General features: G+C 57.2%; 1 protein-coding gene across 1 annotated transcript in view; it reads left to right on the top strand.

Annotated features, from left to right (window-relative positions):
- DPYD (dihydropyrimidine dehydrogenase) overlaps window positions 1-10,876 on the top strand; it is a 370,484-nt gene extending 359,608 nt beyond the window's left edge. Inside the window, exons 21-23 of the mRNA XM_008147316.3 lie at window positions 5,373-5,516; window positions 8,539-8,679; window positions 9,488-10,876. Coding sequence (XP_008145538.2) covers window positions 5,373-5,516; window positions 8,539-8,679; window positions 9,488-9,658 — 456 coding nt within the window. The 3' untranslated portion in view covers window positions 9,659-10,876. The remainder of the gene's footprint in view (window positions 1-5,372; window positions 5,517-8,538; window positions 8,680-9,487) is intronic.
- The last annotated feature ends 4,874 nt before the right edge of the window (window positions 10,877-15,750 follow it).

Below are 15,750 nucleotides of genomic sequence, written 5' to 3'. Positions count from 1 at the left end.
TGCCCTTGCCCAGAATCGAACCTGAGACCCTTCAGTCAAATGCTCTATCCACGGAGCCAAACTGGCCAGGGCCACGTCACCGATCTTAGCCGCCACATGGAAAGGTGAGCTGTTTCATTGGCTAAATTTAGTGAGAGGACTGGTGTTCTTTGGGCACATCCGTGGAATAAATAAGCATGTGCTTTGTGAGAAAGAGTGGTAACGCATCTAAGAACCTGCACTTCTCATTCCTGACCGCCACAGCGCATGGTGGGCATGGACCCGCGGCCTCTGTCCTTCTGGTCTACCCCAGGCACAAAGCACGGCCCGTGACTGAATACTTGATGTTTTGCTCCCACTCAGATGGCCCGGGTGGAAAGAAGTGATCAAGAGAATCTCAAGGAAAACCCCAACCATCTTGCCACTCTGGAAATTTCCCCCCTTCATTTCAGTCTATGAAATGAAAACATCACAAGTTGCAAAAAAAATAAGTAAATAAAGTTTCTTATTACTGACCCGCCATCTGTCCCGGTTCCCAATGCCACACCCACTGAGGGACAGGGTCAGCCAGGCCACCTGCAGCGGGCAGCCCCATCCCGCAGAGGGTCGGCTGGGCTACGCACACTGCGTCCACGTATCCCCTACCTCGTATCCCCCACCTCGCTCACGTCCCGTATCCCCCACCTCGCTCACGTCCCGTATCCCCCACCTCGCTCACGTCCTTCAGCCAGACCGGGACATGGTCACTGGACACTGAAAACGCCTTTGAAAGCTCCCGCCGATGAGAAATGGGTTCGTGACACCTTGGAAATTGGACACTTAGCATGGGGTCAGGAGGCTTTTTTAAAAAAGTCTCCTAAAGATTCGATGGAAGCTAAACTAGGAAAAGCAGGGAAAGATGAATGAAGGAATAAAAAACCACCAGAGTAATTGTTGCTATGCATTCATGTACATTTCCTCAGTTAATAAATGCTCTGATCCATTTTAGGGCCTCTGGGTAGTTGATTTTCTTACATTCGAAAGGGCCAATAAAGAAGAATTTCATAAATAAGCTGGTATATAAATGTGATGTCAAGAAGCATATATATTTTTCTTCATCGATTTGCTTTGTTTATCGGATTTGGGACGCAAGAGAGTCCTCTGGGCTGTGGAAGGCACGATATTTCAAACCCTATTCAGTTAAATTTTTTACTGGTTTCCTTAAATTCACTTGATGGTACCAATTTCAGAAAATAATAAAGGGCCTAGTGGCGATGAACTCGCCAAACCCCAGCCTTAATGTTAAAGCAGAATTTATTAGAAAAATAAATTTTAACTACAGAAGCGCGGTAAGCTCTGTGTGTGTGTATCTTAGGACCGACTGGTCTGGGAAGCAAATATGTCGCTGAGATCTAAAAATAACAAATTTTCAGAATTCAGATGGGGACCTACAGTGTCATTGTTAGCATTAAAAAAAAGTTAGTCAGCATTCCATCAACTGGGAGCTGAGGTTTTTACCTTTAAAACTGAAATGATGTGTCAGGACCACGTCTCACTAGTCCCTGGCCCCGTGGTACGTCCACCTTCACTTTGAAGATAATAGAGCATTGTCTCTCTAATTACAGGCCAGAATTGAAGGAAAATATCAGGGGCGTAAAAATATCGTATTTACTTTACTAATCAGCACAATTGAGGACTAAAAAGTCCATCGATGGCATTAAAAAAAGAAAAGGCCACAAAAGGACCATCCACTGACCACCCTCCCCCCCCCCCCGCACGGGGCCGTGGGTCTGGGGACAGTGTCGTCTCCCACGCAAGGTGGACATGTAGTCACACGCTCGGGAATAAAAACCCGTGACCTCAGATGTACACGGGGCTCTGCGGGAGTGGCTGAGCATTTCTGTCTTTGTTTTTTGTTATCCTCACCCCAGATATTTTCCCATTGATTTTTTTTAGAGAGAGTGGGAGGGGGAGGGAGACACAGAGAGAGAAACATCGATGGGAAAGAGACCTATCGCCTGGTTGCCTCCCACACGGGCCCAACCAGGGCTGGGGATCAAGCCTGCAACCGAGGTACGTGCCCTTGACTGGAATCGAACCCGGGACCCTTCAGTCCGAGGTCCGAAGTGCTGACCACTGAGCCACCGGCCAGGGCTGGGTGGACATTTCTGATTTCACGTGTACTTCACCATGGGTTAGAAGCAGGTGGGTCACCTCCTCGTGTTTCTCCGTTTAGTCACCTGCCGGCATTTTCCCACAGCTGAGATTTGCTTTGTAGCGACCATTCTAAATTAGGATTTGAGATTCACATTTTTTTTTAAATAATCACAGGATAACAACTTTGGCCTTAACCATCATTGTCATGTTATTCCCGCCAAGGTTTTTATGTTTCCCATTAGTGTGCCTTTTAAGACAATATTTGTTTTCCTGATGATAAAGGTAGTAAGTGCTCACTGTCGAAAATTAGCAAAATGCGCAAGTCCATGAAGATCATCCCCATCTCATGGCTCAGAGGTCCCAACTGCGAGTGCAGGTGCGACACCAACTCCATCGGCTCGTAAACGAAACTGGGCCTCCTGCTGTGACGGCCGCCGCGTCCCTTAATCTACCGCACGCGTCTCATACGCTTCTCGTGATCCCCCGAACGTGGCTTTCTTTGTAATGCCCACCTGCGATTTTGAAGAATGAATACCAATTTAGCTATTCTGCTATTTGGAACTTTTTAAAAATACATATTTTTTATTGATTTCAGAGAGAGAGAGAAAGAAACATCAATGAGGAGAGAGCATCATGGATCTGCTGCCTCCTACACGCCCCCTACTGGGGATCGAGCCCACAGCCTGGGCCTGGGCCCTGACGGGGATCAGCTTGGGACCCTTCAGTAGAGGACGTGCAGGAGGCAGCCGATCCATGATGCTCTCTCATCACTGATGTTTCTGTCTCTCTCTCCCTCTTCCTTCCTCTCTGAAATCAATAAAAATATATTTTAAAAAAAAAAACACATGTTAAATGGAGGGAAGACTTGTCATTTGCAACTCAATCAATCCAGTGTTTCTAACACGGACGATGTGATACCACCGGGCAAAAGCCCTGAGGGCTCTACCTGAATCTGAAACCAGGATGTGTCCCAGGAAAGCGCCTTATGAATGGCCCGGTCCACCCTCCTCCCCCACTGCACAGCTGAGCAGACCGAGGCTCACGGAGTCCCGGCTCTGCCTTAGGCCGCCAGCCGAGGCGAGAGCGCCCAGCCCACCTCCCACCTGCTCCCGGATCCCACGCGCCCTCCCCCAGAGAGGGGCCTCCGGGGGGCGGCGTGCTGCTGGGAATACAGCTAATCAGACCCGCTGGGCCCCATCGCCCTCTCAGCAGCTGGCCGACGCTCTAGCCGCTGAGCGAACCTGTTTGGCCGCCGCCGGACCGCTCTGGCCTCTCGCCGGCATCCGCCTGAGCTCATTGACCTCGAGGCCGGAGTCAGCAGGACGGAGCAGTGCAGGTGTTTTGCCTGGAAAGTGTTCAGCGTTTTTCTAATGATGGCCGCCGGGCGAGGTTCTTTCCCCTTCACGGTTTGCGGGATGAGGACACGGGACACACGGAGCCGGGTGCGCAGGCAGTTTCGGCGGGTGGGTTCCGGGGCGCCTGGGCGCACGCCCTTCCCAGGCAGGACCCCGGGTGATGCTGAGACCAGCATCCGCCGTGAACCACCGTCTGTCACGGGTCAGGAAGAGGAGGAGCAGGGTGGTTCACGACTGGCTCAGACACACCGCCGATGAGTGCAAAACGGATGTTAATGCAAATTTCAGCTTCTAAGCCAGGAAAAAATGGCGGTTTGCCACTTTTACTGTGAAGCATGAACTATTGCTGCTTTTTTCTGATACACACATCAGATTTTCTTTTGTTTAAATTTCTTTATTGATTAAGGTATCACATATTTGTCCTCATCCCCCCATTCCCATCCCACACCCCTCTCCACGCATGCCCCCACCCCCCTGTTGTCCTCACATCAGATTTTTTAACCAAAAGCTGTCTGCTTACATGTATCGGGTTAAACGAATAGTTCTATGTCATTAGTTTCAAATGTTTCGAGGTCCAACTCCAGGGACCCGACTTGCACGCCTGGGCAACCCCTGGTGTTACGGTAACGCCAGTGGCCCGTCTCCCGTCTCGGTGTTTGCCACTGTCCACTCGTGGCCATTTCTTGACACATTGCTTGCTGTTATCAGTGATTGCACACCGAGTTCCCAAGTCTAGGCCACGGCAAATGCATTTCCAGGTAAAAATAGGGGTCACATGTACGCAGTTGGTTACTCTCATGATCGAGGGATGGACAGGACAGAGCAGACTCCCCAACTGAGCTCCCACACTGGTGGCCGGCAGGGGCACAGTGCAGGGAATTAGGGGTGGGGAGCAGACTTGGGGATCCCCCGCCCCCAGGCCTGTCGCCCACACTTTGGATGTGAGATATCCAACAAGTACTGGGTCTCCCCAAGTTCATTGGAGATCAGTCCTTTGAAGGTGGGGTCTCTTTGTTGTTGCCGCCGAGTGTCGGTCATGTGATTGAAACCAGCTTTCCAGGGACACGTGTGTGTCAGCCTTTCCGTGACTGCAGCCTTCCCTCTGACACGGCCCTGAATGAATGACAGAGACACCTACAAAGTTAATAGCAATGGCGGTTGTGCACGCGGATGTACACAGAGTTAGGTGCTCATTTTTAAAAACACGCAGATGTTACTGAACCTTTAATGGAACAGACCATTTCTCGCCCAGACTAGGCTTCTGATACGGTATCTATATATATAAAAGCCTAATAGGCTAAGTGTCCCCTCGGGAGTTCCATGTGCTGACCACCAGGGGGCAGAGCGGAACAAAGGAAGGCCCTGGCATGCAGCTGGCAGCCGCTAGGGACCCTACCCAGGCACGATTTCATGCACTGTTGAATAAATGGCAAAAGATAAACAATGTAAGTCATATGCAAATATGTTGTGTGTGTGTGTGAGTGGTGTTTTCTTTTTCCCCAAACAAGTCAGTTCTTAGGTGAGAAACATTCTTTTTCGTAAATATTTTTATTGATTTTTAGACAGAGAGGAAGGGATGTTTTTGCACATGCCTGGGTGACTGACGGGCTCGATCCCCAGTGTGGAGCGTGCAGGAGGCAGCTGATCCATGATTCTCTCTCATCACTGATATTTCTCTCTCCCTCCCCCTTCCTCTCTGTAAAAAATCAATAAAATATATAATTTTTAAAAATAACGAGCAGAATCTGGGGCCAGAAGCTCGTGGTCCAGGCGCGAGGGCCTTGCGCGGGGCACGGAGACGGTCTCAGACCCACCTCGGCGTGTCGATGGCGTCACTGTTCCTGTCCTCGCCCTTTCTCTTCCACGGGCTCACTCGCCTCCTCGTGTGTGTTTTCCTTCTAGAAACTGCCAAGCTTCGGGCCTTACCTCGAGCTACGCAAGAAGATGATAGCGGAGAGCAAGGTGAAGCTGAAGGGAGAGGACGAAGCCTGTCAGCCCCTCCAGAGACAGCGTTTTACGCCCAAAGCGCCCATTCCCGCCATCAAGGTAAGGAAGCCACAGAACACACGTCTGCTCTGCTGTGTCAGTGTACCATGTCCTTCCCGTGTTTCCTCACTGTTCCAATGTGTCACCGCCACCTGCGGGGCCCGCACGGAGCCCAGGGGCCGTGGGACCTAAACGAAGCTGCTTGTCGTTCCTCCCAAACCCCTTCTCCCCCCCTCCCCCCCCAGTCCTGTGTCTCCATGAGGAGCCCCACCCCCCTCCTTCCTGAGCCAGGACTGAAACTCGGCCTGAACTCCATCCTCCTCCTCCTCCCACTCCCCAGCCCCTCCCCAGGCCTCTTGCTTTTTTTTTTTTAACCCATTTTTATGGATTTTTTAGAGAGAGATGAAGGGAGAGGAGTAGAGAGGTGAAAACATCGATGAGAGAGAGTCACTGACCAGCTGCCTCCTGCGCGCCCCACACTGGGGATCGAGCCCACAACCCGGCCTGTGCCCTGACCGGGGATCAAACCGTGACCTCCTGGTTCAGAGGTCGACACTCAACCGCTGAGCCACACGGGCACCAACGTACATGTGTTATGCCTGCACCGCGTGGCGCGAGGAGCTAGGAGAACAGCGCGAATTTTAAAAAGAAAGGAATCCCTCCTGCTGGGCCGTGTGGTCTGACAGGGAGGAAGGCCGTGTTAGGGGTCTCACAGTCCAATCAAACGCGTACGAATCGCTCCGGGAACGCGGGAGCGGGGCGAGGAGCTCTGCCGCGGCTCGGGTGGAAGCTCCACGAGCCGCGATGTCTAGCGCGCACGTTAATGCATCGGCTCCTGAAGCAGAGGGCCAGTGCTACAGCGAGTGGTTCCTGAGTCCGTAGGAGGTTTCAGGCCGTGTCCCCGAGCCTGTGTGAGCTCGTGTAACCCTCACAGTAACCGGGCCGCAGGTGCCTGCATTGCCCCTCGTTCACTGATGATGTAGTGGACACACACACAGGCTCAGTCACTTGCCCAAGGTCACACAGCCCGAAGGTGTCCAGGCCGGGGTCGCATCGCAAAGTCGGGCTCCACCCTGGGCCCTGGAGCGCTCTCCTCTGCCGCCTCACAGGAGGGGCCGAGGGGGAGGGACGATCGCCCTGCTCCTGGGAGGACGCTCCCGAAGTTGTGGCAGGTGCAGAGCTCAGACACGCGGCCGCCGCCCAGGAGACAGGAGGGAGAGGCGGGTCCAGGCTATGGCACTCGGGCATCCAGGGCTCGGTGCTGGGAGCGGCTTCGCCTGCTCCCCGTGCGAGGAGGTGAGAAGTCCGCTTCTCGGCGTCGACGCCACGCTGAGTGATTGCTGAAGCCGAGGGTCCCGTTGGTGGGAGGGCCCCCGGGTGCTGAGGTGCCCTTGGGACGGTGAGGGCAGCTGGGGAGGGAGATGCCGACCTGGACGTCTGGGACCACCGACCGGCAGCAGCCGCATGGTGGCAAGGACGCCTTGGACTCGCTGACCAGGAAACAGTGCGGATTTCAGGGGGCAAGGTGGGGGGGGGGGTGCAGGGGAGAGATCAGCCGGGGAGCTCGTGTGCATCTGGCACAGCCCATGGACACAGCCAGTAGGTGGCAAAGGCCTGGGGCCGGGTGCGGGGGAGGGAGTCCATGGGGAAAAACAACAAAATACAAGGGGAACCTGGAATACTTTCAACGGGAAAGACCAATTTAAAGAAATCAAGTCACTTAATTAAAAGCACGCACACAGTGTTCTCATCCTCCTGGACCCTGAGGCCATCGAGAACTCTGACTTCCCTTCTTTGGGGACGAGACAGGCAGGCGCCCAGCCAGTGGCCAGCACGAAGCGCAAGAGGCGTGAGGGAGGCCACCTGCGCCCGTCCGCCACTCGCCGCCGTGAGCCAGGGGAGACCAGAAGTAACCTCGCCCCCAAAATCATGGGCAAAGGAAATAATTGGTGTCTTCAAAGAAGGGAAAGGGTGATGCCAGCACTGCCCTCCTCAGGAGGCGCACAGTACACGTGACTGTCAGCCTCACTGCCCTTTGGGACGCGGAGTCGCGAGCATCGAGGCGCCGAGCACGGGGGGGGGGGGAGAGGAGAAGGGTCACAGGGCCATCAAAAAGGAGCAGGAAGTGAAATGCCGAGGGGAACGGAGGGATGGGCTTCCCATCGAGCCGGGCCTCCTGGGACCCAATTCCAACCAGAGCCGCTCGTGTCAGACTTTAAAAGCGAAAGCGGGAAGTCTCACCCCCACCCCCCCAAGGGGGCGCTCGGCCGCGCCCTGTTTTGTGTTAGGAGACCAGGTGCTTCTCGCGGAAGCGCGCGCTCAATCACCGTGAAGCGCAGAGCCGCCTGTACCCGCCGCCCAGCTTCCCGGAGGAGGCAGGTCCCAGCCTCAGGAGGCGAAGGAGCATCTCGCTGAGCTGTGGAGGAGCCCCATCGACTGGCATAACAGGATTTCTAAAGAACGCGGTGTCGTCTGCAAGACCCGTCAGGCGGGTGCGCCACGTGAAAACCCAGAATCCGGATGCTGGGCCGTGAGCCCATAGCATCCAGGTTCCCATTCCCCTCATTCCTCTGCATCTAAGGACTTCTAGGAGCCCGGCCGGGTGGCTCAGTGGTTGAGCGTCACGGTTCAATTCTCGGTCATGGCACATGCCCAGGTTGCGGGCTCCATCCCAGTATGGGGTGTGCAGGAGGCAGCCGATCCATGATTCTTATCATTGATGTTTCTCTCTCCCTCTCCCTTCCTCTCTGAAATCAATAAAAATAAATGTTAAGACTTTTAGGAGTAGTACATTCCCTCTGTTGCTTTTCAATACTTGTAAATCCTCCAAGATCTGAAATGAAGGGGACAATGGGGGGACCCAGCACCACAGAAGCCCAGAGTGGACGACCTGCCGGGTGGCCCGCTGAGTGCGCTAGCCAGGCCTGTGCTGCTCAGCGGGGTGGATGTGTTGTCCGTCCCCAGAGGACAGCACTGTGGGCTGCCGCGTGGGGGCCTGTCTGTCCGTGAGCCCCATCAGAGCCCCCTGGTCACTGAAGGTGTTTACCGCGGGCGCCGTGGTGACCCCGTGTCTGCCTTGCAGGACGTCATTGGGAGGACCCTGCAGCACCTGGGCGCCTTCGGGGACCTGAGCACCGAGGAGCAGGTGGTGGCCCTGATCGACGAGGACATGTGCATCAACTGCGGCAAGTGCTACCTGACCTGCAACGACTCCGGCTACCAGGTGAGCTGCCCGCCCGCCCGCCCGCGGGGCTCGGGGGCTGAGCGTCGACCTGTGAACCGGGAGGTCACGGTTCGATTCCCGGTCAGGGCACAGGCTCGGGTCGTGGGCTTGATCCCCAGTGTGGGGCGTGCAGTCTGAGTCGGGGGAGAAGAGAAGGGTCACCAGGGCCCATCATAGATGTTTCTCTCTCTCTCTCCCGCTCCCTTCCTCTCTGAAATCAATAAAAATTACCATATTTCCTCAAGTCCTGACCCGGTTCCCAGCCGGAGGCCTCCCCTGGCCCTCGCAGCTGAGCAGTGACGCTGGGGCCTGGCAGCCAGGTGGCCCGGCCCCTGGCCTCGGCGCTTCCTCCCCTGTGGATGCCCTACAATCTGCCGGGGCATCCCACACCTCCGGCCCGGCTCCGAGCTCACCCTTTCCCCCTGTTTTCTTCCAAACGCCGCACCCGGAGCTCAAAACCCCAACAGTGAGTCCCGCCTCCCCGGGCAGCAGACCCCGTCCGTGGGGTCGGACGGCAGAAGGCTGAGCCCTGCTCCCACAAAGGACAGAGCAGCCCTGTCGCCACACGACACAAGGAAAACCTCTGGGGAGGTTGAACCTTCTGTCTCCAACGTGAAAGGCTCTCTTCTCCGAGCCTTGCTCCCTCTTCTCCCCTCCTCGCCCCTCGCAGGCAGCGCAACTGTTGCCATGGCTGCGCCAGCCTGGGCTCAGCTGGCTGCAGGGCGGAGAGCTGGTGGGCCTGGGAGGGAGGGGTGTCCCTCACCTGGAGGGGGCCCTGTGACAGGATGGTCTCTCTCTCTGTTCGCAGGCCATCCAGTTTGACCCCGAGACCCACCTGCCCAGCGTGCGGGACGCCTGCACAGGCTGTGCCCTGTGCCTCAGCGTCTGCCCCATCATCGACTGCATCCGCATGGTTGCCAGGACAACCCCTTACGTGCCAAAGCGAGGCCTGCCCCTGGCCGTGCAGCCCGGGTGCTAAGGTGATTGGCGGGGCCATCTGTGGCCTCCGGGCCCCCGTGCTGATCTCTCTCTCTGCGGTGGTTCGGTCCAGCCCTCCCAACAGGAAAACAGAGGCGTCATTTCTAGATAAGCACTGATCTCTGAGTAAATGCCTAAATCACATATTATTAAAAAAAAGAAAAAAAAAGAAAGAAAGAAAGCCAGCCTGCTACCAGGGGCCGTTCGAGGAGCGGTCCTAACTGAGTCATTCTTCTCTGAGGACAGTTGCTAATCACGGGGTAGCGGTCAGTTGGGGGTCACCCCGCAGCCGTTCATGGTGCAAAACATGCATGTTTGGTGGCGATGATGCCACCGTTTCCAAACCGCCCTGGGCCGCGCTCCGTGACTGCTAATTGTGAGCGAAATTAAGGATTTGAGGACAAAGTACGATTTAACACATAAGAAGTTTCCAAGGAAACATTTTATAATTTAAAAATCAACTTAATTTTCACACTGTGTCTAAGCACACATAATTAGCTCCAGAAATCACAGATGAAGGGAGTCAAGTGAATTCCTCACCGTGGCAGGAGAAATCCGCGAAAGGCCGTTTGCACAGCCTTGCAAAGGCCCCCTAGCGGGGATCGCTTCCCTGGGGGCTCGGCCGGAAGGCGGGGGGATTTTAACGGTTCACGTCGCTCCGCCATTCGCGGCTCAGGCCTGAGACAGTCACCAGTGAATCCACAGGCCTTCCTCCTTTAGACACTTAAACTGCATCCCCGACAAAGTGCGGGGTTGGAGCGGCGCTCGGGTGCCGCCCCCCCGCCCGAGGTCACGACCACCTTCCGTAGCGCACTCAGCGTGGGCCGCACCACCGGGCAGGCGGTCCGGGGCTCGGTGTCGGGAGGGAGGAGCGGGGCTGGCGATGGGTGTTCAGGGAGCTAAGCCTTCAGCTGCTCGTTCGTGTTCAGATCGAACCTCAGGAATCATGAAACCAAAGAAATCTATTTTTCTGGTATTGCCACACCATATTTTTGCATTTCTCTATTTTCATAATCAGCCAACAGCTCCGTAGGACGCAGGGACCTCTGAGTCGTAGCCTGTTTCACAGGGATTCACACGTAGGAAGTCGCTAGGAAGGACACGTGGCGTGTTTCTGTGACGAATGCGAGGTCTCGAAAAATACCATGCCTGATGCTGCACGCTTTAGAAATGAGCATGTGACACAGTCTATGTGATCGCAAACCATCCAATAAAATGTCATCACGCCCTCTGTGCACGTGGCCTCTGCTGCCTCCTTTTTGCCTGCGAACCGTGGAGATGCTGAGGTGGAGCTGTTCGGGGTGATTCCACGGGAACCTCTCCCCCCCCCCCCCCCCGTGTGCACTGAGATCTAACGAGGGCGGTGATGGTCTCGGCCACACCGTGTCTGGCAGACGCCGGCCAGGCTCCCGGCTGTGGCTCAGAGGCAGAGACCTGGAGGGCAGCCCACCACCCACCGTCCCCACGAGAAACACCGCGTCCCTTCCCATCGCTGCTGCGATGGCCGTGGGACGTCACCCCCCTGGTCCCTTGGGGCAGCTCACCTTTGGACTTGGTTCCAGTGAACAATGAGCTCGAGTTCTCCGGCACAGATGCCCACCCCTGTGCCCGCCCTCGGCGCGAGGGACCGCTGGACTCCGGGTTTTTATGAGGAGACTCGGCACAGGTGCCGTGTCCTCGACGGCAGCAGAAATCCCCTCATCCAAACTGACGAGGGCCGTGGTTCCCACCGCGCACCTGTCCCCGCCCCCCGCCCCTCCCCCCCGAGAAAGAGGGGCGCGGGGCTTCGTCTCCTCGGGAACGGCTGAGGGAGCTGCAGGGCCTGCGCTAGCCCCGTCCCCTGATTCCACGCCCGTTTGTCCTCACACACATCTCTGCTCTGAGCCTACTCTGCTCTGTGCTAAGAAGGCTTTCTTATCCGTGTTGTTTGTAGGACACGTAGTTGAACTTGGCGTGGGTGGCTGGCAGAGACTCAGACTAGAGGGAGAAGGAACCCAAGCCCTCCGCGAGAGACCAGGCCCGGGCCCTAGCCCACATGCTCGTGGCTCCCGCAGGCTCGCAGGAAGACGTAGGACCAGCCCAGCCTCCGGTTAGTGAGCGTTTCCCTTGTCTGCGAAGCTGTGCTCCGTGTTCCGTGTCAGCGTGGCCGGGCCACATGCCCAGGTTACGTGAGCAAGCATGGTTCTGGCTGTTTCTCTGAGGGAGGTTTTGGGTGAGATTGACACTGAAGTTGGTAAACTCGGGTGAAGCAGAACTCCCTCCTGCTGAGGGGAGGTCAGCCTTTTGCTCTCGTCAGGCCTTCACCTGATTGGACGAGGCCCACCCACACAACCTGGGCTCTGGCTCCCAACCCTACACAGCTTTTATTCTAAAACTGAAAAACAGGTGCTTTTTAAAGAAGTGTGGATTTCTAACCGTGAGGAGAGACTCTGAAGGATGTTAAGAGAGGTGGCAGTTCGATCTGTGTTTGAGAGAGGTGACTGCGACGTCTGGGGGGGCAGCAGGTGGGGACCCGTGGGGTGATCTGGGGTGATGCTGGGGAGACACTCGGGTCTGGGCTACACCCGCAGGGGAGGGAGGGGGTGGCTCTGACAGAGACCTATGCGGGGTGGACGGGAGGAGGGCGAGAGCCCTAGAGCCCTCCCGGGAGCCAGGGCAGGTGGACGGGCGGCCTGTGGACGGAGACGGCGTGGAGCAGTGTCTTTACCGGAGTCGGAACCACCTGCCGCCTGGGCCGGGAGCCGGCTGGCACATGGATGCCCTTTCCCTCCAACCCGGCGACGGGCCTGGGGACAGTGGCCACTCGTGGTGGGAAGTTCCGGTTCCTGCCTCCAACGCGACTGGCCCTCGTGGCGCGGGCAGTGTCATTCTCAGACAGCACAGCCCCTGCCGGGCCGGGCCGAGGGGTCGGTGGCCGCTCGGGCTTGCCGCCGGGGCCTGTTCTGTGCTGACAGCTTCCACTCGGGATGGCGTGTTGTCTGCAGGAGCAGGTGTCCCCACAGGGGCTCCCGTGAGGCCGGCCGAGGGGAGCTCCGTCCAAAGGTGCATGATGTGCGAGCACCCGTTCCTGTCCCGCCGCCGCTCTGTCTGTGGGATTAGCTGGGAGGTCCTGGTGTGGAAGCTCGGGGTGCTGCTGAACACATGTCGCTTCCATTGTGGCTGGGAAACCCGCTTTCGCACGAGAGACCTTGCGTGGGGCCCTGTGGAGAGACCTTGAGCTCTTCAGCCCAGCTGTTCTCTGTCGCCATGACAACAGCATTAGCCATTTCCCCAGCATCCCTGAGGACAGGCGGGCCTGGGGGCGCCTCTGACTTGGAGCGCGGCCTCCGTTCATGGTTGCAGGTCTCTGGCCGGTTTGTGTGCTTGCTTCTCGACACACCGCGCCCCCCCCTTCCGCCCCCCCCATCTTGCTCAATGGTTCTCCACCTGCTGAGAGCCACGCCCTCTATTCTTTACACTGAACTTCCGCTGGCCGCTTTAGCTTTCCCACGCCCCCTGCGTGGGACACGGGCTCAGACCCGGCGCGGGGAGAGCCGTGGGGAGGGAGGTGAGCACAGACGGAAACGGTCGCCCGTGACGAGGAACCTCGCTGGTTGGTCGCTCGCTTCTTGGGGCTCCATCGCGAACCGGCGTTACTGTGAATCCTGACGCGGGGCCCACGTCCCAACGGGGAGCCCGGGGAGCTGCTCGGAGAGCGGGCGGCGACTGCGATTGTGCTGGAGGGCAGGGCCAGCCCAGGACGCGGAGCAGCCTGATGAGGGAGGTGGCACCTGGGGCGGGTAGTGCGGCCGTCCCCCAAGGCCAGGGGGAGGCGTGGCCCGTGTCCCATCAGCGTCTCCTAAAGGGCAGAAGAGGCCTGTTGCCCCTGCTGAGCCCCCTCTGAACCTTCACGTCGTCAGAGGCCGAAGCAGACCGGCCCGTGGGGGTCCGGGGGCCCGAGGCTCCCGGGGGCTGTGTCCTGGCGGGAACCTGAGTCGGGCACACAGCCCCCCCCCCCCCCCCCCCCGCCAGGGCTGTCGTCGTGATTCTCTCCCAGCGTTTGGAACAGCACGGGGCCAGGCCGCCGAGCCGAGGGCTTACAGCGCGTCGCCTCCTCCCTAAGCCAGATGGCCGCTGTGTGGGGAGGGAGACCGGAGAGGCCGGGAGACTCCCCACCACCGGGCGGGGTTCGCATCGCACCGCACACCTCACAGGGCACAGCTGGCAGCCGCCCGGCCCCGAGAGGGCACGAGCCGCCTGGTTCTCCGCTTCTGCTCATGCCGATGCTGTAACAGCACCTCAGGGGCTGAGCCGGGAGGAGGAGGAAGGCTGGGCCGGGAGTTACTCATCGGGATGAAACTCATAAACGGAGGCGGCTGAGCCAGGACACAGAGTCTCCAGGTTCTGGGGGCCGGCCGCTGGCGGGAAGGGTGCCGGCCGCTGGCGGGAAGGGTGAGGGCCACTCAGGGGCTTCCCACGGCCCACGGGGGCTGGTCTTCTTTACACTTTTTAGACGTTTTCATTTGTTTTTAAATAATGGCTTTATTAATATGTATTCTATATCTATTCTATATAAATCTGTAGAGCTCATCTAAAACGCACCATCCAGTGGTTTTTAGCAGCTTCATAAAGTTGTGCAGTGTTATCCCCACAATCAGTGTTAGAATGTCCTGTCACCCCCAAAGCACCCGGCACCGCTTCCCTGCGCCTCTCCCTCCTCCCCCACGCCCGTGACGCGACTCTGAGGACCCACTCACGTCGCTCGTCTCTGCGGGCCTGCTTGCCTGAGCGTTTCACAGACATGGGCTCGTCCACCAGGCGGCCTTTGCCGTGTTTGGAGGCTCGCCCAGGGCCAGCGCGGGCCAGTGCCGCCTTCCCTGCTGGCTGAGTGACCTTCCCGCGTGCGGGTGACCACCCCTGCCCACCCCGGACATCGGGCGGTTCCGGGCTCCGGCCGTTAGGAAAACCGCTGCTCTGCGCGTTCATTCCTGTGCAGCTTTCCCGTGGGGCCTGTTTTCGTTTTTCTTGGGGCTCTCTGCATTGAAGTCATTCTTCTCCTCTAAGAAGATGGCGCCCAAGCTCCCTCCAACGACTCAAGCCCCCGTGGAGCTGGGAAGTCCGACCCACATCCTGTGGCTCAGATCAGAGACAGTAATCAATCCAGAGAAGATCGCTCAGGTTCTCAGCCTCTCTCACGACAAAGAGACTCAACTGATTATTTCCCAAGCGACCATCAGTACTTAAGTTCCCTGGAACCTTACATTTTAAAAGTGCAAGACAGTATTTGCATAAAATAGAAATTATTATTAACGCCGCGGGTAGAAGTAACCCATCTCTCTCATCTACTTACCGTTTGCGATGCGGGGGGACGACCTCCCCAGCAGGACTGGTAACCTGGAAAAATAAAAACAAAACCAAAAAACAGGTGGGAGACTGTGTGTGCTCTGTTTTCGACTTTTAGGCCCTAATCTTAAAAAGGATTACTCCTTCGTGCCCAGCCGGCATGGCTCAGTGGTTGAGCGACGACCTGTGAACCAGGAGGTCAGGGTTCGATTCCCTGGGCACATGCAGGAGGCAGCCGATCCATGATTCTCTCTCGTCGTTGGTGTTTCTTTCTCTCTCTCTCTCTCTCTCTCTCTCTCTCTCTCTCTCTCTCTCTCTCTCTCTCCCCCCCTTCCTCTCTGAGATCAAGGAAAATCCTATAAAAATAAAAAGGCTCCTCCTGCCAAGCACTAGAAGGTTCTCCGTGTCTCTTCTCTCCCTCGGGGACTAGCCTGCCCTCCGCACCCCAGGCGTGGGTCTGGCTCCTTCCGTTTAGTCCCATGACTCCATTCACCCACGGCCAGAGGAGTTTCCATTAGAAAGACGCACAGCGGTTCTTTTCTGAGGGCAAATCCTGTCGGTTCTTCCTGCTTGTGGGGGGGGACCTGTTGTCTTGTATTGAGGTTCAGGTTTACCTTTGGTCTGAGCAGCATCAAGCGACCACGGACATCGGAGTCCTGGGCCAGAGAACGAGGAGTCGCGGGAAGGGGAAGGGAGAGCGTCCGGTGTTTCCCGTGACGCCTCGGGTGCAAGCACAGGGCGCACGTCCATCTCAGAACCGGACGTGCATCC

This window comes from Eptesicus fuscus, chromosome 22, assembly GCF_027574615.1.
Source record: "Eptesicus fuscus isolate TK198812 chromosome 22, DD_ASM_mEF_20220401, whole genome shotgun sequence".
NCBI classification, from domain to species: Eukaryota; Metazoa; Chordata; class Mammalia; order Chiroptera; family Vespertilionidae; genus Eptesicus; species Eptesicus fuscus.
The sequence above is the reverse complement of the archived record's forward strand: the minus strand, read 5'-3'. Positions and strand labels throughout refer to the sequence as shown.